Source organism: Monodelphis domestica, chromosome 6, assembly GCF_027887165.1.
Source record: "Monodelphis domestica isolate mMonDom1 chromosome 6, mMonDom1.pri, whole genome shotgun sequence".
Classification (NCBI taxonomy): domain Eukaryota; kingdom Metazoa; phylum Chordata; class Mammalia; order Didelphimorphia; family Didelphidae; genus Monodelphis; species Monodelphis domestica.
Genome location: NC_077232.1, coordinates 19623642 through 19647168, shown reverse-complemented (window position 1 = coordinate 19647168; position 23527 = coordinate 19623642). Strand labels below are relative to the sequence as shown.

The 23527-nt window shown below is 41.7% G+C and overlaps 1 protein-coding gene across 19 annotated transcripts in view; it reads left to right on the top strand.

Moving 5' to 3' along the window:
- CTNND1 (catenin delta 1) overlaps positions 1 to 22130 on the top strand; it is a 58734-nt gene extending 36604 nt beyond the window's left edge. For 11 of the 19 annotated variants that reach the window (XM_056801706.1, XM_056801704.1, XM_056801708.1 and 8 more), the window contains 18 exons: positions 220 to 291; positions 811 to 963; positions 1321 to 1856; positions 6328 to 6791; positions 7054 to 7237; positions 9383 to 9500; positions 9998 to 10151; positions 10530 to 10547; positions 10970 to 11038; positions 12621 to 12748; positions 14593 to 14743; positions 15098 to 15287; positions 15741 to 15855; positions 16624 to 16711; positions 18459 to 18521; positions 19137 to 19237; positions 19668 to 19754; positions 20028 to 22130. In XM_056801706.1, the coding sequence (XP_056657684.1) occupies positions 220 to 291; positions 811 to 963; positions 1321 to 1856; positions 6328 to 6791; positions 7054 to 7237; positions 9383 to 9500; positions 9998 to 10151; positions 10530 to 10547; positions 10970 to 11038; positions 12621 to 12748; positions 14593 to 14743; positions 15098 to 15287; positions 15741 to 15855; positions 16624 to 16711; positions 18459 to 18521; positions 19137 to 19237; positions 19668 to 19754; positions 20028 to 20036 (2700 nt within the window). In that variant the 3' untranslated portion in view covers positions 20037 to 22130. Of the gene's footprint in view, positions 1 to 219; positions 292 to 810; positions 964 to 1320; positions 1857 to 6327; positions 6792 to 7053; positions 7238 to 9382; positions 9501 to 9997; positions 10152 to 10529; positions 10548 to 10969; positions 11039 to 12620; positions 12749 to 14592; positions 14744 to 15097; positions 15288 to 15740; positions 15856 to 16623; positions 16712 to 18458; positions 18522 to 19136; positions 19238 to 19667; positions 19755 to 20024 lie in introns of all 19 variants that reach the window. The other 8 variants (XM_056801710.1, XM_056801711.1, XM_007497493.3 and 5 more) reach the window with 4 other exon arrangements.
- The last annotated feature ends 1397 nt before the right edge of the window (positions 22131 to 23527 follow it).

Here is a 23527-nt window from a genome sequence, read left to right as displayed (position 1 = left end):
ACAGATGAGGAAATTGAGGTCCAGAGAAGGGACTTGTCCAAGGTCATACAGTAATAGACAGCCAGGATTCAAATATAGGCCCCCTGAATTTACTAATACCATTAGTATACATTGTTAGCAGAGTGGTAATAATCTCTTTAAGGTCTCATCCTTTAATAAAAGGAGATGTTTGTATTTCAGAGAATATGTATAAACTGTTTCTGTGGGTGTCCATTTCAGAACGGCCGGTTTGTGGGCGATGCTGACCTTGAGAGGCAAAAATTTTCAGATTTGAAACTCAACGGACCCCAGGTAACGTGTTCCAAGTTTAGGGAGCCTGCATCATTCTATTCTTTTCTCATTTTAGTTTGAACATATTGGTAATTTAATATAGACCTGATATGTGATTTTTGAAAAATCTAAAATACCTGAGAATGAACTCTAGTAAGTTCAGTACTCTTCATCACTTACTATTAGTCTTCCCCAATTTAAACATGACTTTTCTGTGGAATTGTACTTCTGTTTTTAGAAAACTACTTGCTCTTTGATGGACCACTTGAAACCAATCACTTATGAAAAGATCTAATGCATGAAAGATTTCTTTATCTGTCAGGGGTCAGTGGAGTTGCAACTCCAGCCTGGCTTAAAGGGAGGAGAGCCTAAGAAACTATAGCTTTGCCTTTTGTGTAAACTCCAAATATGGAGTAGCATTGCTATCCCAAACATTTTGGAGTTTATGAAGAGATTCTATTCTTGCTGCATTTTCTAATGACATCAGTGTTCACATGGGCCATGCATATCATAGTAACTTCCCCCACTTATTTCATGCAGGACCATAGTCACCTTCTGTATAGCACCATCCCCAGGATGCAAGAACCAGGGCCAATTGTGGAGACCTACACAGAAGAGGATCCTGAGGGAGCAATGTCTGTTGTTTCTGTGGAAACTTCTGATGATGGGACCACCCGACGAACAGAGACTACGGTAAGTCAACACTTGAGGAAAAGTTGGGAGGGATGGGGGGTTACTGGGAATGATGGGCCAAAGTGGATGAGAGTGCTAATAGAAGATAATATTAGGGAGATTTTGTAGAGTGTGAAGTGAAACGGTAGGACACAGTGACCCAAGGTCTCTTCTTAGAGCTGTAGCTACAACCTGAGTGGGCCCTTCATTCCCCAAGTACAGCAGCAGGGTAGTGAATGTGCCTGCATAGTAAGGGTCTCTGAGGACTGTATATTGGAGTGTGAGCCCTTCAGTTTGGTTTAGAGCAACCTAGATTTTAGCTCTGGAATGGTTTTGTCATTTAACTGGTTCCATTACCTGTCTCTTCTGCCCTTCAAGGTTAAGAAAGTAGTAAAGACCGTGACAACACGAACGGTGCAGCCAGTCCCAATGGGACCAGATGGGCTTCCTATGGATGGCTCTTCAGTTTCTAACAATTATATCCAAACCTTGGGTCGTGACTTCCGCAAGAATGGCAATGGGGGGCCTGGCCCTTATGTAGGACAGGCGGGCACTGCCACTCTCCCCAGGAACTTCCATTATCCACCAGATGGCTATAGCCGTCACTATGAAGATGGCTACCCCAGCGGCAATGACAACTATGGGAGCCTGTCCCGGGTGACGCGAATCGAGGAGCGGTACCGCCCTACTGTGGATGCCTATCGGGCCCCCAGCAGGCAAGATGTCTATGGGCCTCAACCCCAAGTCCGAGTGGGTGGAAGTAGTGTGGATCTGCATCGCTTCCATCCAGAATCTTATGGATTAGAGGATGACCAGCGCAGTATGGGCTATGATGATCTGGACTATGGTATGATGCCTGAGTATGGCACCGCCCGCCGCACTGGGACACCATCTGACCCCCGCCGACGCCTCAGGTAGGCAGCCAGATGCAAAGGAATCCTGTGTGATTCCAGGGCAGGGAAACATGGAACATCTTGCTGGCTCTAACTGCATTCAGTTATATACCCTTCTTGTAGCAATGGTTGCCCTGATTGTTAGCTTATGGAAGCATATACTTAGGGGAACTTGCACTGCTCTGTTCAAACTACTCCTGGAGGTGCTCATTCTGTCTTTTAAAAAGTATTTTTCAACCTAGGGGTACAATTGCAAGGCCAGCCAATGAGATGGGAAGACCTCTCTCTGCTTTTTAAAAAAAATTGTTTTTTCCTTTTGTTGGGAACTTTGTAAACATCAAGAAACATGAACATTAGAACATACAAAGAAAATGAATCATGTATTATGTTGGGAGTCAGTTCCAGTGTATGTTGTTAACACGATAGTAACAAAACTGACCTGCTTATCTGTATTTCCTTCTGAACTTCTTTCTGTTTTGTTTTGTGTATTTGAAAAAAAATACATCATTGATGCTCTTTTCTTGCCTTTTTGGGAATATTTCTACTAAAGCTCACCAATTCTCCCATAACTCTTTATCCCAATAGGAAGCCTTCTCTTATAACAGGAGAACAAATCCGTATCGGGGTCCTGAATGGAAATGCTTATCTTATTGTCTCTGATGTCATAAATGATATTCAGGTTAAAAGATTAGTCTCTTTTAAAAGCATAGTACCAAATTGTTTTTACCATGGTTGTAGACCATTCCTTAATTCTGATTTAACAAAGTATATTGACTGTGACTTTTTCTCTTTTGAGTTTTTTAAGATTTTTATTGATATCTTTTTGGTTTCGTATTGCTTAAAATCTCACCTGTATCATTCCCCACCTCTGCTTTCAAAAGCTATCTCTTATAACAAAGAACTTTTAGTTTTACATCAAATAGATTGTTCTGTTCTGGGGGAATTAGGTTCCCCACCCCTTTACTGAATCTTCATGGGGAGGTTGAAGAATAATAATAGCAAACACTTACTATGTGTCAAGCTCTGTGCTTTACAATTTTTATCTTATTTGAGCTTCACAGCCTTAGGAGATAGATGCTCTTTATTATCCCCATTTTACAGATCAGAAAACTGAGGCACTCAGAAGTTAAGTGACTTATCCGGAGTCACACAGCCAGTAAGTGTCAGACTTTAGATTTGAATTTGGAGTTTCTCATCTCCAGGCCTGGAGCTCTGTCCATTGTGTTACCTAGTTTGCCTAATAAATGACTACTTGATAAAGTATGGTATAGATGGGATCAGACTCTGAGGTCCCTTCCAACACTAATTCTGTGCTGCGCCATCCCCTACTTTAAAAAAATAAAACAACTGACTACACTGACTTTTTAGCCCTCACCTTTCCATTTTTCTCTCAAGAATGGTATCTTTGCCAAGTGTTTGCAAAAATATCTCTAGCATTAGCTCTTGTTTGCCAATCTTTTTGAGGTATATAGCCCCCTGTTCTAGATGTTCACCAGCTATCTCTTTAATAATAGATTATAAGAATTTTCCAAGAACCAAAATCAAGCTGGCTACCCAATAGTTTTCAGGCTTCATTTTCTTGGCCTTTGTTTGAAAACTGGGACATCCACTTCAGCTGTGCTCTCTGACTATTCTTTCTGTCATGTGATGGAGTTCTTCTAGGCCTGGTGGCTTGAAGTCAACAAGGGCAATTAAGTGTTTTCTTGCTATCTTCCTCCTTATCTAGTATTTCGACTCCTTATTAACATTTTTGTTCTGTCCTTCCCAGTTCAAAGATCATTCTCCTTAGCAGAAAAAAAAGAAAAGCAGAAACCCAGTGATAAGTTCAGCACCTCTCCATTTCCCCATCATCATTCCATACCTCTTAAATAGCAGTCCTATTCCTTCTTAGATTTTATTTTTTCCAAGGATAGCTTCTACACCCAGGTTTTTTGTAGTTATCCTTAATCTTCGTTGTTTACACCAGCTAATTTTAGGACTCTTAGAAATGTTTCACAGTTTTGCTTTATATGACCTATACTTGTTCTTAGCAGTGTGGCATAGTGGAGAACATGCTGGACCTGACATCAGGAAAACCTGGCTGTATATTCCACTTTTCTGTGATTCTGGGCACGTCACTTAACCTTTCTGATCCTTGGTTCCCTCATCTATAATATGTGGGCTTGTCTATATTCCAGCTCTAAATCTCTGCCATGATGTTCCAAATTAAGTAAACTCAGGTTGGGTTGTTTCCCATACCTCACTTTGTATTCACTTTGCCTGTCTTTTAGATCCTTGTATTTAATGTTAAGCTTCTGTACTTGCCATCTTTGGTTCCAAGCATTCCTTGGAACCTTTCATTCATTGGGGATCCCACCTCGAATTCTGTTTATCTGCCCCTTTCACCCCCCCTCCCCTGGACTCCCCAGTAAAATGTAAGCTTGAGAGCTGGTACTCCTTTACTTTTGTTTTTCCATCCCCAGTGAGGTGCCTTACCCATAACAGCTAGTGAATTAGTTTAGAATTAGAAGTATGCCAGAATCAGTTGGTGTTATCTTACCATAGGGCTGGGACCATCTGAAACAAGCCTTTGTTTCTGATTATGGGGTCAAAGAAAGGGAAGCCTTCTTACCCAAACCTGAGTCACCTATCATTTCACTGTCTTCTGGACTGTCTTTTCCCCTCCTCTCTGACGCATCCATTATTCATAGAGGGACACCAGGTTTAGATTGTGCAGAGCTGGGTGAGTAGTGGTCTTCTAGGAAGGAGCCTCCCCAGGGTGTTGGCCCCGGGGCAGGTCTATTTCCTGAGTTTCTCTTTTGTGAGAAATGATTGCCCTTAGGAGGGTGTGGACCGAAGGCTTTATTCTGTGCTATAGTGAGTGGATTGAAAAGTTTATGTAAAGAGATGGGTTCCTGGGCCCAATGTCTGGATGTGTGCCAGGATAGTTTTGGATTAAAAACCTGCTTGTCTAGCAAGAACATTTCTGCTGCTTCCTGTTCTGTCTTAGGAGAGTGATACAAGGTCAAAGTCTAAACAGTGTGGCAACGTAGCATATTAAAAAAACCCTGGCCTGGGCAGTCAGGAGACCTCCAGGCCTACATTAGCCAACACTGGATGTGCAGGGAAGAGATTTTTCATTTAGTTCTTCAAAGTAGTGTACATGCTAAATAAGAGTTCTTTCTTGCTCAAAATCTATTTTATGACAAGACTGTTTTCTTCTCCCCTGCCCATGTACATTTTTTATTTTTTTTTTACCAATGCCTTATGTATGTGGGGCTCCTAATCAATCTGGGAATTTATGTTTCTCAAGTTAAGAGGAGTATTTGTCTGAATGACAACTGGCATTTAATAAAAGGTGTGCATGCCAGTTGATTCTCAGCAGCTTCCCAGGCAGGTAGAATTGACTGTTTTGTGCTCAGGCTTTTATTCTGGCTGGGGACTGATCAGGGAGCCCACACCCAGGTACTGCGCACTTTAGTCTTGTCACATGGTGGTGACCAGCATGACTTTGGGCCAAATGGTCGAGGTCACTGACCTTTAGGGGACAATGACCTCTTTGACGAAGGGCCACACTTGAAGGCAAAATTAGGAAGTTCCTGGGACAGGGCAAGTTGTGGGCTTCCTGTGTAGCTGGAACATTACTATGGCCCGAGTCTCATGTAAAATGGTAGGCCTCTTGTAAGAGATCCAAACAATGGGTTCTCCTTTCTCCAAGGGGCAGCCCAGAAATGGGATGAGCTCACACAGACATCGGAGTGACTGGGTCTCTTCCTGGTTATTATGAATAAGCAATCATGGGGTAGCTTCGCCCTCTAGTGGTTGGTTTGGGGCACTGAAGTCCAAGGGTTTTCTTTCCGTTGCTTTAGATTTGGGTTTACTTTAAGGAAAAACACCTGCTACCTTTACTAGTGGGCCGGCATCCATTCCTGCCGTGTTGTTGAGGAGGGCTCCACTTGAACAAAATGTATGGAAAGGGAGTGAACTTTTTAAAAGAAATCCAAATTTGAACCATACCTTGTACATTGCTGAGCTGCTTGCCAGCACGAATTGTACAGATGGGGATGTGGGGATGTGTGACAAAAAAATACCCAGACACGTAAGTTAATGGTTTTAACTTCCATTCCTGGACTTTTGTATGGGCTCTTCAGTCATCACTTTATCTGTTTGCTGTTTTCTCAAATTTGTATAGGTTTAAAGTGAGTTAAAACTAACCTCATTTTCTCTACCCATTGACATGCCATTCATTGCCACTTGGGCAGTAGGTAAATAAAAGTGTTTGCTTAGGAACTTTAAAGATGTTGAATTAACATATCCTTTTTAAAAATACCCTTTTCACTATGCTAAGAGAAGCTGGTCAGTATCAGTTCAGCAAGTCAGATCATTAGTTTGTCTATTAGACTTAGGAATACAAAAAGTTAGCAAGTGCTCCTAATTCATACTTCAAGGATGGTATATTAAGAAGAAACTAGACCCTATTGGTTAATGTTTACTTTTCTCTAAAATCACTTAGGAGCTATGAAGATATAATTGGTGAGGAAGTGCCCCCAGACCAATACTACTGGGCCCCCCTGGCTCAACATGAAAGGGGAAGTTTAGCAAGTCTGGACAGCCTGAGAAAGGGAGGTCCTCCACCTCCCAACTGGAGGCAGCCAGAATTGCCAGAGGTGATTGCCATGCTGGGCTTCCGCTTGGATGCTGTCAAGTCCAATGCAGCTGCCTATTTGCAGCACCTGTGTTATCGTAATGATAAAGTGAAGACCGATGTGCGGAAACTCAAGGGTATCCCCGTATTGGTGGGTCTTTTGGACCACCCCAAAAAGGAGGTGCACCATGGGGCCTGTGGGGCTCTCAAGAATATCTCCTTTGGTCGGGACCAGGACAACAAGATTGCCATAAAGAATTGTGATGGTGTTCCTGCACTTGTTCGTCTTCTTCGAAAGGCCCGTGACATGGATCTCACAGAAGTTATCACAGGTAAGTACAAAGTGGCTAAAGGAGAATTAGCCAATCTAGTAATCCTCTTCTAGTAAATGTTCAAAGGGAAAAAGGCATTTACTTCCTTCTTTCCCCCACTCCCAAGTTGCTTTCCTTTTGGGGGGAGGATCTCAGTTTTGAGAAATATCAGTATTGATAGTACACTGAGCACAAAAGTCCTCCATTTATTCTTTCCAACATTGGCTTGGTATATTTGTGGAAAGCAATGCTAAAGAGATAACTTATGATCTTTATATTCCAGGAACACTTTGGAACCTCTCATCTCATGACTCTATCAAGATGGAGATTGTGGACCATGCACTTCATGCCTTGACTGATGAAGTGATCATCCCTCATTCTGGCTGGGAGAGGGAGCCTAATGAAGATTGTAAACCTCGTCATATTGAATGGGAGTCAGTGCTCACCAACACAGCTGGCTGCCTCAGGTAATAAGAGAGGCTATAAGAACTATCCATATGTGAAATACTTTGTTGTTAGGCACCAAAAAAACTCCTGCTCTGGCACTGAAAAGCTTTGCCAGTGGAATATAAAAGTTAGAAAGCATTTGAGCACAGACCTTACAATCAGACAAGATGTTCTCAGGACCAGCCTTATTACCTGTGGAGAGACTTATTGCTAAAAGTTGACCATGGCATTCTCATTCTAAGAACCACAGTTTTTAGGCAGTATACAAACACTCATTAATCCTTTATCCAGTAACCAGAGAGCTGATAACTGGGGGAACCGTGCCAAAAGCTATCTTTTCATAGATTCTCCTTTTAGAAGAAATTTAAATTGACAACAATATGCAAAGTGTTCCAAAAGTCTTGGTGCAGTCTTCAACTTAAAGATGCACTGAAACTTTTGGAGTACTTTAAATGTATGTCTTTGTACTTAGTGACAAAAATGGTGAACAGAAGAGGTGAAGGCAAAAACACTTTGGGAAATGTATTGCTCAGGTTTAAAAAAAATGAGACCAAAAGTTTTTTAGACACTGTTATGGTATATCTTGACAGAAACTGATTAGTTACAGATGTGGAACTCTTTTCAAATTCTGCTGTTTGTGTTTAACACTATTGTGATCAATAAAGGTTTACAGTTTACAGCAGTTCTAAACTGAGGTGTAAATCAGCTATGAATTCTGAAAAAGGAGAAATGAGCAGAAGTGAAGACCTAGATACCACCATTTCCTAGAGAAATTCATCACAACTAAAAGGAAATTGCAAAATGGAAATATAAAGCTCTGTGCAGCAAATTCTTCTTATTAGATGAACATTGCTAAAGATACCACTGATAGAGTAGGAGAGAATTTGGAAAACCTTACTGAAAAAGATGGAGCTTCACGAGATCAAAGTATTTGTAATTAAAACTGGATAACAAAGAGATGCAATGTGGAACAGATAATTGATTAAAATGAGCAGCATTAATAAAACTGCTAGATTTGGAATCTACTACCTTGGTATGAATGGGATGGGGCAGTGGTATTTAGGGATATGACACTGGGAAATGTAGGTGAAAAACAATAAAAAATCTTTGAGCAAACATGATTTTAGGGGTACTTAGGGATTAGTTTTTAAGAGAAATCACCACTATCCTCCCAGTCCCTCAAACTTGCAACATAGGTGTCATTCTTAGCTCCTCATTCATATCATGCTTCAATTGCTGTAGTAGCCTGCTGGTTGGTCGGTCTTCTTACCATGTCTTTTCACACAGTCTGTTCTCCACTCCGATTTCAGACTGACCTTTCTAAAGAATAGGTCTGTTTATGTTACTCTTCTCTCTATTTCTTGACACTAGCCTCCTTTCTTGTCTTTGTATAAGGCACGCAACATCTTTTCCCTGGCTGTTCCCCATATCAAGAATGTCTCTTGGCTCCTTTTAAGTTCCATTTAAAATTCCACCTTCTACAGGAAGCCTTTCCTCATCCTAGTAATGCTATCTTGTTGGATCACAATTATTTGCACATTGTCTCCATTAGACTGGGAGCTTCTTGAGAGCAGGGATTGTTTTGCCTTTCTTGGTATCCCCTGCAGTTAGCACAGTATGTTGTAGTCACTTACTAAATGTTCATTGACTGATTCTAAAAGAAAAATCACAGAGGATATTAGTACCAGAAAAGGCAATTGGGTAGATACCAGGTTCCTCTGCTGGTCCATATGCCTATATTTTCATCATATGAATCTTTTGAAATTGGTCGGGGGGTGGGGGGTGGGGCAGCTGGATAGCTCAGTGGGTTGAGAGCCAGGCCTAGAGGGGGGTCCTGGCTTCAAATCTGATTTCAGTATACTTCCTAGCTGTGTGACCCTGGGAAAATCACTTAATGCCCATTGTTAAGCCCTTGCTTTTCTTCTACCTTGGAGCCAATACAGAGTATTGATTCTAAGATGGAAGGTAAGGGCTTTAAAAAACAAAAAAGAAAGAAAGAAAGTACAAGGATAATTGTGTCATGAAATGTTAAGTATTATAGAAGAGAACAAAGGCATTGACTTGTTGCTTATTCGGGAAGAACTGTTTTCAGATTTCAAAAAAGTAGAAGGGGGAGGAGGGTTTCTGAATTTGGGAAGTTTTAGACTTTTCCCATTTCCCCACAGGAATGTCAGTTCAGAACGCAGTGAAGCCCGCCGAAAACTTCGGGAGTGCGATGGCTTGGTGGATGCCCTGATCTTCATTGTTCAGGCAGAGATTGGACAAAAAGACTCAGACAGCAAGGTAAGAAGGGGCTGAAGAAGATAGCGGTGTGGATGCTCTCCTCACAGAAACATTTGGGCCCCAGAGGGCGGCATGTGTCTGAATGACCTCATCTACTCCGACCTTTGTTCTCTGTTATAGTCTGATAATCTAGGAGAAAGAGAATGATGACCAGTTCCTCCTCATTTATCTCTTCCTCCTGTGACAGGTGGTTTCCTACCTTCTGATTAAAAAACTGAGGAATTTGTTTTATTGGGGTTCTGGAGGTATGAAGGAAGTACATAGTTGAGTTACATGATTAGGCTAATTCAAGTTCACATTGTTGTTCATTTCCCAAAAGAGTTGGAGCAATTAGGACTGGCATTTATGTGTTGAGAGCCCCCTAGAGGTATTGGCCTAGGCAGAACCTTTGAGGTCTGGTCATACAACACATAGGTCACTGTGACTCACATCTTCTCAATAGCTAGATTGTCTTTACTGTATATTCTCTGTACCCTTACTATTCCCTATTCCCTCAGCTGGTGGAGAACTGTGTCTGCCTTCTACGGAACCTGTCATATCAAGTCCATCGAGAGATCCCACAAGCAGAGCGATACCAGGAAAGTCCTCCTAATGTTGCCAACAACACAGGGCCTCACGCTGCCAGCTGCTTTGGGTCTAAGAAGGGCAAAGGTGAGACCTAGCTCCCACTACCTGCTTCTGTTGTGGGAATGGTTAGGAAAGGAGCCCTCTCCTCCCCTGATGGTAGCCACAAGCTGAGAAGCTCAGGATCTGGGTGACTGGAACGCTGCAATAGCCTCCCTGTTCTGCTGTCTCCCCTATTATGTCTGTCCCTGCTGTCCTGGGAGTGGCGATGATTTTGACTGGGGGTAGTGTGATGGGAAGAGAATCCTACTCATCTGGGGATTCCCCCATCCCCAACTCTTCCCTTTTCACCTATGTTCTTTTTCTGTCTGTGCTTTCCTGCCTGATTGTGGTCCTGTTGTCATCCTTCCATTTTCTTCCCTTTCTGTCTCTCCTCCTCTCTTCACTTGGGTGCTGCACTGGAAGACGAGTGGTTCTCCAGAGGTGAGTGGATTCTTTTGAGGGGCTTGCCTACATCTAATATGCATGTTTTGGTTTTAGCTTTTCTAGTCCTTCCCTCTTAATCCTTTCCTTTGGGTGCATGCAGGGGAAATACAGTATGGAGAGCCCAATGAACAGGTTCAACTAATGGCTCTTGGCATGCTATTTCCTGGCAGCACCTAAGGCTGTGATAATAGTTATATGGCTATGGTCCACACCACTCTCCTTGTTTTTGCATGACTCTGCTAGGAGAAACTAGTACCTTTGGCTTTCTTTTGCTCTTGGTTTATTCTCCAAAGAGTCTTTGTTGTATATGGTAGGAGTATCTCTGACTCATCCACATTGAAGGAAGGGAGGAATAAGAAGAAAGGCCAAGTTTGGACTGCTTGCTTTCTTATCTTTTACCTTTTTTCATTTTTAAACAGGGAAAAAGCCCATTGAAGACCCGACTACAGATACAGTGGATTTTCCCAAAAGAACTAGTCCTGCTCGAGGTAAGCACTTTCCTTTATTAGGACATCTTAACTTTATAGGAATCCTAGACTGTTGTAACCATATCTAATTGTTCTTTCAGGCTCCAGTCTCTCTTTTCTGATACTTTTCCCACATAATTGCCAAATTAATATTCCCAAAGTGCTTTGTGACTGTATTGATTCTACCACATCTTCTTGTCTCTAGGATAACATACAAACTCTTCAAGAAGTGAAAAGCCTCCACAATTCCAATTTTATTACACATTCCGCTCCTTCACATGCTTTGTGGTTTAGTGATCCTACTTGGTGTTTCTCATATACAACATTCTACTTCCCATCTTCATGCCTTTATAAAAGTTGTGCCCCCATACCTGGAATTTACTGTAAAAAACCTGTAACCTGGGTTACATTTAGAATCTGTAGCTTTCTTAAAAGTGTATCTGAGGGGGAAGCGTAGCTCAGTAGATTCAGAACCAGGCCTAGAGATGGGAGGTCCTAGGTTCAAATCTGGCCTCAGACACTTCCTAGCTGTGTGACCCTGGGCAAGTCACTTGACCCCCATTGCCTAACCCTTACCACTCTTCTGCCTTGGAGCCAATACACAGTATTGATCCAAGACAGAAGGTAAGGGTTTAAAAAAAAAAAGTTTATCTGAAGTGCCAACTCCTACATTAGGTCTTTTTTGATTTATAGTCCCACCTGCTGCTAGTGCCTCCACAGCCATTTCCTTGTATTTCTTTTGTTTGTGTAGATTTCGTATGGAATTTGGACTCTTTCCCTCTTTGGGTCTGTGATCAACTTTTTGATTTGAATTTCTGTAGCTTTTTGAAGTTTTTTAAGCGTCTTCTCACAATGTACCTTTGATATAATCTGTGTAAGAGTTTTCAGTTTACACTTCAGGAAATTGAGATTGAAAGATATTTAAGTCACTGTGAAGAGGGAATTGCACAAAAACACACAGCTCAGTAAGTTTTACAGCCCAGATGGGTTATAAATACCCATCTCCTGATTGTAAGACTAGTGTTCTTTTTACTTTCACCATGGTTGTACCTATTATTTGGCAAAACACTGTGTAGTGACTGAAAAAATCCTAGATGGCTTCTAGCTAAGCTATTGAAGGTGATTTGGAAGTGGAATAAAATCTCATAAACATTCTCAGTCCCAAATTCACAACTCTTGTTGTGTTGACCAGATGTTGAGGTTTATTTACTGGAATTTATATCTGTTAGGAAACCAAGTGTAAGAATGGGTAGAAGGCAGAACTGAGTTGATTTGAGTTAGAGCCAGTAGATAGTAACTTATTTAGCTTTGAACTCCACAAAAAACAGTTACTAAAATGTAGGCCCAAGACATGTATACCTGGAGGTAAAAAAGAGGAATATCATGAGGCAGAAAAGAAAAAAGTATGACTGTTATCTATGTCACCATTGCTCTAGGCTCCCCACTTCTATTTTAGAAGTCTTACTTCCAAGAGGCAATAGAAGTGGTCATATGAATTTCTGTCCTTATGAATTGGGGAAGTATTTTATTTGCCATCATATCCCATCAAAATGAGAACTCTTTTGGGGAGCGAATTGTAATATCTCTTCTCCCTCTCATGCAGGCTATGAGCTTTTATTTCAGCCCGAGGTGGTCCGTATATATATTTCTCTTCTTAAGGAGAGCCGAACCCCTGCCATCTTGGAGGCTTCTGCTGGAGCCATCCAAAATTTGTGTGCTGGCCGATGGACGGTAAGTAATCTTCGTAGAGTGGAGGGAAAAAGAGGTTATAACATATAATAATTTCCAGCCTTTTTCCTCATGGTCTTTCAACTACCGTACAGACTATAATCACATATATTTCCCTGCTCTTAAATCATCACTTAAGCCTAACATTCTTTCTGACCAAACTCCTAGAGAATAGATTTTTCTTGTCTTCTCATTCCCTAAGTCCTCTGTAATCTGGCTTCTTCCAACTTTATCACTCAACTAAAACTATTCCTTTCAAAGTTACCAAGGGAGCTCTTAACTATCAGAATGATGACCTCCTCATTAGCATCATCTTTCTTGACTTCTCAGGAGCTTTGAACCTTGTTGACCACCCTCTTGGTTACCCTTCACTCTGGGCTTTTGTGTTCTATTACTAGTCATGACTTGCCAAATCTTAACCTTAGATATTTTCATCATTTGCCTCTTTTGCTCCTATTCATTTACTACTGGGTGAAGTTGGAAAAAAATCAAAACTGTTTATTGGATCCACTTTAAATTTATGGTATTTAATCTCAGCAGCCTTCACTTCAGCAAGGTAATTCTTTTGCATACAGATCCCTAATGGCTTCACTGTCCTTCTCACTTCCACAATGAAACTATTCTTCTTCTTAAAGCTTCCTCCAAGAGCTCTCTTTTCCCCCATTTCTTCTCATAGCACTCAAAGGTGGCCTTTTCCCTTGCCAAAACAAACCTTTGATCCAGTCTTTCCTGACTTCTTAGTCAGGTTGCCCCCACTATTAGGCAGTTAGAGCAGAATTCAAAACTGTCTCCTCTTTTCTGAAATTTCATCTGTATTCCCTGTAGATACTCACCTACTTCATCACTTATCTGGGCTATCACATATCCTTCTAGTTGGACTCTTTGACCTGAGTCTCTTTCCACACCACTTTTGTCACTCATTGTCCAAGTGGTCTGACCACATTGCCCCCTCTCCTCAGCAACTTTGGGAGCTCTTTGTTTACTTCTAGGACCAAATGTAGCATTTCCCCCTTTACAATCTAAATCCCTTCATAGCCTGGTCCCTTCCTGCCTTTTCAGTTGTTTTCTGCTTTGCTCTCCTTATTTTCTGGTGTCTAGCATACTCCCCCCTTTATAGTTTCTCTCTTGTGCTTCCTTGCATTTATAATGGCTACCTCTCATGCCTGGAATGTTTTTTTCTCCTTATCTCATGTCACCAGTTGTGTGCTGGGCATTTTGAACCAACCTATTTACCCACCCACCTCTCAGCCTCCTCTCCTCAACCTCTATTAACAGTTGGAGGGCATCCCCATCCTGCCGTTTACCCAAGCTTATGATGTCAGTGTCATCTCTGGTTCCTCACCCTCATTTCCCAAATCTTATATCTGTCTCCACATCTCTTTTTGTTTGTCTGCTCATACAGTTATTACCTTTCTTCAGATTTCCATCACCCTCACTTTGACTATTGTTAAGAGTCTCATTTGGCCTTCCTGTCTCGAGCCTCTTCCCCCTACTCTACACATCCTTAGAGCCACCAGAAATTATTTTTCCTAAAATTCAGGTCTGACTTGTATCACTTCCCTCCACTCACCTTGGTCTGGTTTCCTTCAAGGAATTCAAGTGATGTCTTCTACAAAAAGCCTTTCTTGATCACATCTAATGAATAGTTGCATCCTTGTATCCATTTTGGGTTGTGTATTCTGTAGATGTCCTATGTTTTACTTATCTGTGATGTGTCCTCTATTAGAATGCAGGCTTCTCAAGGATAAGAATTGTTTCATTGTTCCAGCTCATATCCTCAGTGCTTAATCAGTGCCTAGTATATAGTAGGTACTTAATAAAATGCTTGTTGATTGGATACTTTGTAGTATGGTCGGTACATCCGTTCAGCTCTGCGTCAAGAGAAGGCACTCTCTGCTATCGCTGACCTTTTAACCAATGAGCATGAACGAGTGGTGAAAGCTGCCTCTGGAGCGCTGCGTAATCTGGCTGTGGATGCACGAAATAAGGAGCTGATTGGTAAGATGGGCTGGGGAGTAGACCTTTGTTATGTAAGCTTGTGAAGCTGGAGCTCTGAAGCCAGCTGGGTTATGACAGCCAATTCTCCAAAGCTGTGAACAAAGAGCATAAGGCCTAGTTCCCCTGCCTTAGTCTGCAGTAGGGGAAGTGCACTATCCATTCGGCCAAGCAGAGTAAGCCCATGGTGCCTCTGGGTCCCTTGCCCTTTTGCAAGAAGATAATTGTGGAAGAACAAAGAATATTTTAATTGGGACAGTATTTGACAGCTTCTTGAGGTTAATATAGTTGAATACAGAAGTCTATGGCCTTTTGAATTGCATCTCTCCTCATCAGTCTTCTTTTTCAATGTTACAGGAAAGCACGCGATCCCCAATCTGGTCAAGAACCTGCCAGGTCAGCAGGGCTCTTCCCGTAACTTCTCAGAGGATACTGTAGTCTCAGTTCTGAATACTATCAATGAAGTTATTGCAGAGAACTTGGAGGCTGCCAAGAAACTCCGAGAGACCCAGGGCATTGAGAAGCTGGTGCTGATCAACAAATCAGGGTTTGTCTTGAACCTCCATTGTGAGAAAGGTTTTGAGAGGCACCTTCTTTATTTCCTTCTACTTTTGTTCTTTGGCTCTTCTCTGGGCCACCTTCATATGCCACCATGCCAGTAGCATCCCCTGTCTCCTCCCCTCTCTTCCCCACCACACTCTCTGTCTCTCGTTGTCTCCTTCAGTGTAAAATGAGTTTCATTCCCCAAAAGCTGATTAAGAGGAAAAGGCCCTTTTAAGATAGATGTAGATATCATGGAGGACAATTATCATGGTCTTCTACTTTCTTTAATACCATCATCAAGAACAAAAGTGATGGATTAATCCAACAAACAAGACCTGGCCCATTGTGGCATGTGCTCAGATAACCCCTATGTTTTGGGAAGGGAAGGACGGTGTGTTCTTTCTTTTCCTACTTTCATGCCAAAGCATTGTTTTGGTTATTTCTTTCCTATTTATAGTAGTCGATCTGAAAAGGAGGTTCGGGCAGCAGCACTTGTCTTACAGACAGTCTGGGGGTACAAGGAACTTCGGAAGCCACTGGAGAAGGAAGGATGGAAAAAATCAGACTTTCAGGTATTGAACAGTCTAGGAACAGTTGCTTATATTTACTGTCTTCTCTTCATTCACAGTGTTCCTATCACAATTATTCTTCTTTATTTAGGACTCTGCCAGTAATTGAAAAAGTAATTATTTTTTTTATAACCCTTCAAAATAAAAACCTTAACCTCTGCCTTAGAATTGATACTAAGTATTGGTTCCAAAACAGAAAAAACGATGTGGGCTAGGCAGTAATGGTTAATATAACTTGTACAGCTAGGAAGCGTCTGAGGGCAGACTTGAACCCAGAGCCTCCCATCTCCAAACCTGGCTCTATCCACTGAGCAACCCTAGCAGCCCTTACTTTCTATACCTGCAAATGTTTCTTTTATTAGTTCCTCCTTTGAGAGAGAATAATCATTCTCAATTTTTTCATATTGTGATGGCCTCAAAAGTAACTAAACCCTAGTGCAACATTTCTACTGTAAAGGAATCTAACCTGCAGTTTGCCAAAGCTATTTATTCTACAGAATCAGTATAGGTCATAAAGAGAAATAGTCATTCAAACTTTGACCTAATTATTTATAGACACCATTAACTCTGCCACTTTAATCCAGGAACCTTATTGGAAAGGTATTTGTATTGTATTTGGTCTATTAATTTCCCTATTTATTTGTGATTTTTTAAAAAAAAGTTGAGTTAAATTTGGGAATAGTGCTATAAAGAGAACATGAGGATAAATGGTTTGCTGTAAACTCAGAAGTTTATAAATTAAATTAGTATGAATTGTACATTTGTCTCTAGGTCAATCTAAATAATGCTTCTCGGAGCCAAAGCAGCCACTCTTATGATGATAGTACCCTCCCTCTTATTGACAGGAACCAAAAATCAGGTAAGATAACACATCTCTTTCTGCTCTTCTCCCAAATCTATTCATACTGTTTTGCAGAATGCTCCTTCTTTAGAAAGTAGTACAAATGCAGTTATTTTCTGGGTGGTCTAGACCAGTGATGGCAAACCTTTTGGAACTTTTTAGGGATGCCCCACCCATCCCCCGACTGTGTGCCCTGGCCCTGCCCTCTGACTTTGTTCAGTGCTTCCCTCTCCCCCCAACATTTTGGGGTGGGGCTGGAGCCAGGTTCCATGGGGCGGGGCCTGGCTCTCAGTCCCTGAGAAGGTAGAGAGAATAGAATGCCCTACCACCTGCATTTGGGGACAAGGCCAGGCTCCTAGTCAGCCAGACCAAGCTAGGAGCCTGCGCATGCCTACAGAGAGGTTTCTGCATGCCATCTTTAGCACACAGCCATAGGTTTGCCATCATGAGTCTACACTATTTTCATTTTTTGGTTGCAAAAAAATACTAGAGCTTATGCAGGTTAGATGATTCTTAGAGAATTAGCTTGACAGAGACATGTCTGTCTTGATGAATTACCATTTTTATTTTTGAAGGAGAAACTACTGGTTCTCTAAACTGGCATCTTAGTGACTCCAAGATGTTGAACCCTAGATTTACAAACCCCTTCTTTGCTAGTGTGCTTAATGAACTAATGCATTTTCTTTTGATTGGGATATTTCCTAGCCTAAGATTTCTTTCCCTTTGCATAAATCCTTTTAAGCCAGTGATGGTGAATCTGTCATGTGTGCCAAAGATAGAACTGCTCCCCTCCCCCTCCCCATCATTCCTGACTACATTTTTTTCACATCCTCTGCCCAGCAGCCTGACATGCTCCCTCCCTCCCTGGGGTGGCGGTGGTGGTGGTGGCATGCCACTCAGTCTCTGGTGGGGGGTAAGCACTTGGTTGTGGAGGGGTGGGGCCTGGCACCTCATCTCTGAAAGGTTCTGGCATCACTGCTTTAAGCTGTAGTGAAGGCTATTTCCATGCGAATTAATATGATAGTCAATTGTGATTAGTCAGTGCATAATGGATAAATGGTGGATGGGAACATACAATTTTCAAAAGAAATGCAAGGTCTTCACTTGGAAGCGTGCTAAATCACTAATAATCAGAGGTGCAAATTAAAACAACTTTGACGCAAACTGATGGAAGTAAAACTGAAAGACCTTCCAAGCCAATAAGGTTGTGAAGAAACACCTATATTCATTCTTTACTGGTGAAATTTCAAATTGGCAGAATTTTAAGAAGAGGAATCTTTAAATACTCCTTAAAATAGTCTTATTTTGACCTAATAGTTCTATTCTCAGGAATATCCCTTTAAAGTCTTAGGTCTAAATGATTGTTTAAGTGTTGGCATTTTTTTTCCCCCACTGTAGTTTCCTCAGATAACCTTTTTCATCCTTCTAGAGAGCCATCCCCTATAATAAATAGCATATTTTTTTTACAGAAAAAGAAGAGGAAAAAATTGGTGTAGTTGATGATTCCATCCAAAAAAAATCTGGAAATAATGTATAGTGTGTAATACTTGTCAACCTACAGTCTCTGCAAAAATGGAGTTGGGAGTATTTTCCAACACTTCCCATCTTTTGTTTGCAGAATATGGGATAAAACCTCAGAGTTGTTTTGACTTGCATTTCTGTTATTAGTGATTTGGATTATTCTTTCATTTAATGAAGGGGGGGGGATGACAGCAAGAAATTAGGGTGCTCAGTGTTTGACTTGCCACCTTTTGTTTTTATTTAGATAAAAAACCTGACCGAGAGGAAATTCAGATGAGCAGCATGGGCCCAAATACCAAATCATCAGGTAAGGTTCTTGTTTTTGATTCTCCTAAATAAGGGAAAGCAGCTTCTCTTCAGGATTGGGGGAGGTTGTCTAGATCTATACTCTCTCATTTCACCCTTTTTTCCTCCCAGTTGGTTTAACTGGCCAGAAATAATAGAATTCTCACAATTGCTGGTAATATAAAATTCAATTTCATTTGCCCAATTTTTAAGGCCCTGACTAACCTCATTCTCCCTGGCAATCCTCATTTCCCATTTTTATTCATTCTCATCCTCTGATCCAGCTAGTCTGATTTCTTTTACTGCTATGTACAATACTGCTCTTTTTCTTAGTACTCCTACACTTGCTGTGCCCTCCTTCTCTGCCTATCTGAATTAAACTTATAGGGCACTTTGCCAGTGCCCTCTGTTACAGCTCACTACTAACCAATATCACATAGTTGATGATAAATAATTTCAAAAACAATTCAACATAGCATATAGTTAGATGCTCAATGTTAAATTAAGGTAGTTTTATTTTCCCAAATATACTGAGGCCAGAAACAGTCTAATATTTGTTTAGCATAGGATATAAAAAGGCTTGATGAATATTTGATTAGGTACTAGCAGGTACATCTGTGTGTGATTTTTCTTTTAGATAATTATGCCACATTGAATGAGAGGGGAGACCACAACAGGACACTGGACCGATCTGGAGACCTGGGTGAAATGGAGCCATTGAAAGGAACACCCTTAATGGTAAATATTTCTTTGATCCTGCTAGCCCATCTAATCTGAGTCTGTTTTTTGTCCTTCTAGGTTTTATGGCGTTTATGTTTGTTTGAAAGCACACTCACCATTCTCTCTGATTTAAATTCAATAAGATCTCCAAGAAAAAAAGAGATCTGTTTTTTGTCATTTTGAGTTTTCTTGGACCCTCTGATATACCAGAGATAGGGAAAAGATTGCTGCAAGCACATGTTTTATATGACTAATACCACCCTCATCTGTCAATCTCCATCTACTATATGCTTTCCGTCTGTCTCTACCATTTTCGGAAAGTTCATCCCTTTTCGAGTTGTGTTACTGCTCACTTCAGAAGTTTTAAAACCTACCTGTGGTTTGGCATGTACTAACATGGCTTTCTGTCATCTCGCTTTCCATACTAACAAATTGCATGTGTTTACAGCAGGAGGAAGGACAGGATTCACTGGAGGAAGAGGTGGATGTTTTGGTTGTGGATGATGAGGGGGACCAGTTGTCTTATCCCCCCATGGTATGTCCTTCAGCCACATTTGAGGTCCTTCTCGAATCAGACCTTTGTGTGCCAGCAGGGGGTCAATCAAACCGATCAGATTTGGCCAGAGAATGTCTTTGGCCATAATGGGGCTTTGGGGATTCTGTGACGATCATGCACCTGGGAGGCTGGGTCATTCAGCTGATGATCAGAAGCTCCGTTGGGTGCTATTTTTCCTTTCTCCAGATTTACATCTTGACTATCTTCACTCCAGCCCTTTTAACCCTCTTCTCTCTTTTTCCCCTACAGCAGAAGATTTAGCACCACTGTTTCAAGCTTCATCTGAGTTTATAATATATGTGCTTTTATTTTTTGGTGGTGAAATGGACTGATGATTCTACCCCTTCCCTCGCTGGACTATTGTGCCAACTGCCAGGCTGCCTCCTGCCCTCTCAGCCCTATGTGGCTGGCCTTCCTTTTCTCAGTCCCAATCTCTTCCATGATGCCTGCCCTTCCCTCCCTGACCCTGGTTTCTCCTAAGGAGTCTGACTCAGTCACTTGCATAGGATGCCTCAATTTCTCCTGCCTTGAGAAACTGCTGCAGATTCTTTCTTTTGCCAGCTCTCCCCAGAGTTACTGGTCCTATATGGAGGTTGGGAGAAAGTTTGAGATTCTTCATTGAAAGCCATGGGAAGAATTAGAAGTTGGTTTCAATATATCTGATATCCATCAGAAGCTCTCATGTTTTGACTGATTTTTCCTTTTGTTTCTTTTTTTTTTTTTTGGTGTGTGAGGAAGGAAATTTTTTTTTTAATGGGCAAAGAGAGAATTCTTCTTTCTTCCCTCCTCCTATTCCTAATGGATATTTTGGTTTTGAAGCAAAGAATATTGGTAACATTGGCACATTCCATTTGGGGAAGGAGGTATCTCACACAAGGGATCCTTCAGAATAGGAGACCTTTTTCTCCAGGGCAGGGACCATCTAAGGATTTTTTACTCTTTAACTCACTGTTAGTGAGTAGCTGCCGCCCTCTGTTGAGTCTTGTCTCTACCCTTCATTCCTCATCCTACCCCAGATGTAATGGCCTCATCTGCTTCAGAAGTCTTAGGAAGGGGATCCAAGCTGTGCTGTTAAGAGAATGTTCTTGGGGGAATATGTTGGAAGATTGTGGAAGGGAAAATGAGGTCATAAAGTCAACTCCCTCAGCTAGGAAGTAGGGAGAAATGTACACAAGGTATTGGTCAGAAGTTGAGGTGGGAAGCTCTAAAACCTTTTTTTTTTAAACCCCTTTATCTTTCCCCTCTCCTTTTGATTTACTTGGGGGGTTGGTTGACCAAGAGAAGGAATTTTATGTACATAGCTCCTGCCCTTCCTCATTCTGTGCAGGGGGGCTGCCCTGGCTTTGCCTCTCCCATGTGCCTTTGGCCTGGGGTGGTCCCCTCCCCCCATGTGCCTTTCTTTGCCGAAGCAGCCTCATTTCCAATGATTTTGCATATTAGATTTTGTTGTTTTCCCCACTGAAGCTAAGAGAAGATCAAGTAATAGGATCTTAGGACCTAGAGGAACCCAGATTGTCCTTTTGGTTTGGGGGGAGGATGACCCTTTATTTCAGCCTTAACACATTTACACCCAGCAGTGAAAGCTGGGATTTCCAGCAATAATCCTACTTGGATAAATCTTAAAATGTTGGGCTGCGGGGGGGGGGGGGGGGTGCTGTGTGTGTGAGACATGATCCCCAGGTTCCCAAATTTCAACATCATCTCTGAAGGGTTTCTGGGAAGTCCAGGCTCTCTTCCCCCTCTGTAGCTCAGTGCATTTGAGCATGGTAGCAAAAGAGATAGCTGCTATGTGGATTGAGTTTGTTTCTTTGTTTGTTTGTTTGTTTTACCCTTTTCCTCCCTCACTAAAATTCAAGGCCACATTCAATGCAACTGGAAGACCACCCCAAGTGTTGATTTTTGGGCTGGGAAGAAGTACCCAACCACCTTGCCCTAAAGCTTGGGGGCCCTATTTCCTTCCACCCCTTGCTGGTAGAGGGGAGCCTTTTGCTCTCTCAGTGACCCCAGGAGCATGTACACTGCACAGAGGGGAGTGGGTCCTGGCCTGAACTGGGTCTCCTTTTGGTCCCCCTCTCCCTCCTCCACCTTTGTCTCTTTCCTTTTCCTCTGGTGCTCTTTTGTTTTTTCGGTGGGGTTATGGGTATCAGTACAGATATGGGCTTTGGGGACCTTTTTAAATTTTTTGTGAGACTATAAAACACTAAACACTCAATTCCAGAAGAACCAAAAACCCCACCTCCCCACCGAACACTACCATGGGACATGTCTTCTCTGCTCCATGCCCCTTTCTCTTTCTTGTTAACGCTTTTAAAAACAAATGAGTTTTTTATATAAATAAAATTTTTAAAGTGTGTATGTGAAGGAATTCCGAGTTATTGATTTGGGCCAAGTCTCTGTTCCGCCTCAGGTGTTTCTCAGTGCCTTATATCATTCCCACTGCAGCCCCTAGGTTGTAGCAGGATTGCAGAGAAAGCTTTGATTGAGTTCAGTGAGGCAGTCCTGTTTATATGAGGCAGTGAGTTTCTTGAAACCCATGTCAGATGAATCCTATTCTTCTGTTAAACCTCCTTTGAAATAAAGGGGTTGAGCTTCAGGAAATAGAAGAAGATAATACAGAGGTCTGCCTCTACCTCTCTCAGTGGTCCATTTTAAGGAAGCCATGTTATTTCAGGGTTTGTTACTGTTATCTTCCTTTGGGCTGTGGGCTAAACATCAGAAAAAAATGTTCTCCTTAAGGCTATGAATCAGATTCTATTTCACTTTTTGTGTCAATGGAAGAGGGGAGGGTTATGGCAGCTGGCCAGGTCAGATTCTCTAGTTTAGGTAGATAAGAAATTTGAAGGAGACAAACGTTGGGGCAAAAATGAAGAAGGGGATAGACTGAGTTCTCAGAAGGGTGTTTGCCGGGACTTCCAAAAGTCATTTTCAAATGTGACAGTATTGTTAGGTAAATTATGAGCATTCTCTTGGGGAAGATTTAAGGCCAGGCCCAAATCCAAGATTCCAATTCTAGCAAACCCAGTTTGGCAAGCACATGGTACACGAACTAATGTTTGGGGAAAGAATAGAAACCTCTATAGGGTACCTCCAGCTGCTAAAAGGAAATGAGAAATGAATCGATACACTCGTGAATCTGATACACTGCCCTTCTGAGATGCTTAGCTAATATTTGCTGTTTGAATAGAATTTACTTTATTGCTGAGATCTCCAAAGAATAACCCCAAGAATCACTTAAACTTCTTACTACATAAATCAGTTTAAAATCAAGAGCTACATTGTGAATTTTGCTAAAATGTGCTCCAGGTCACACTGGTAATAAGCACTGGTGGTATCTGAACTCCTGTCCTTTAACTCTAAAGACAATAGTACTCTTTCAACTGTATAGTCAGTTATACTGTAATACATGCTTTCCACAAAAACAATGAGCTGTGCAAAATCTCAAAATAACTAGGGCTTCTGGGGAAAAGATGGTAACCCTAAATGTTTAAAAAACTTTGCCAGTGACATTTTTTTAAACCCTTCCCTTCCCTCTTAGAATCAATACTGTATATTGGTTCCAAGGCAGAAGAGTGGTGAGGGCTAGGGACACAAGCCAGGAAGTGTCTGAATTCAGATTTGAATCCGGGCCTGCCTCTCAATCCACTGAGCCACCCATTTCTTCCCCCCCCACCCCTTTTAGGGACAGATAATATTTGATAATATTTTGGTTAAGAAATAAATACTATCTATAGTGGTGGTACCTGAGGCCTTAC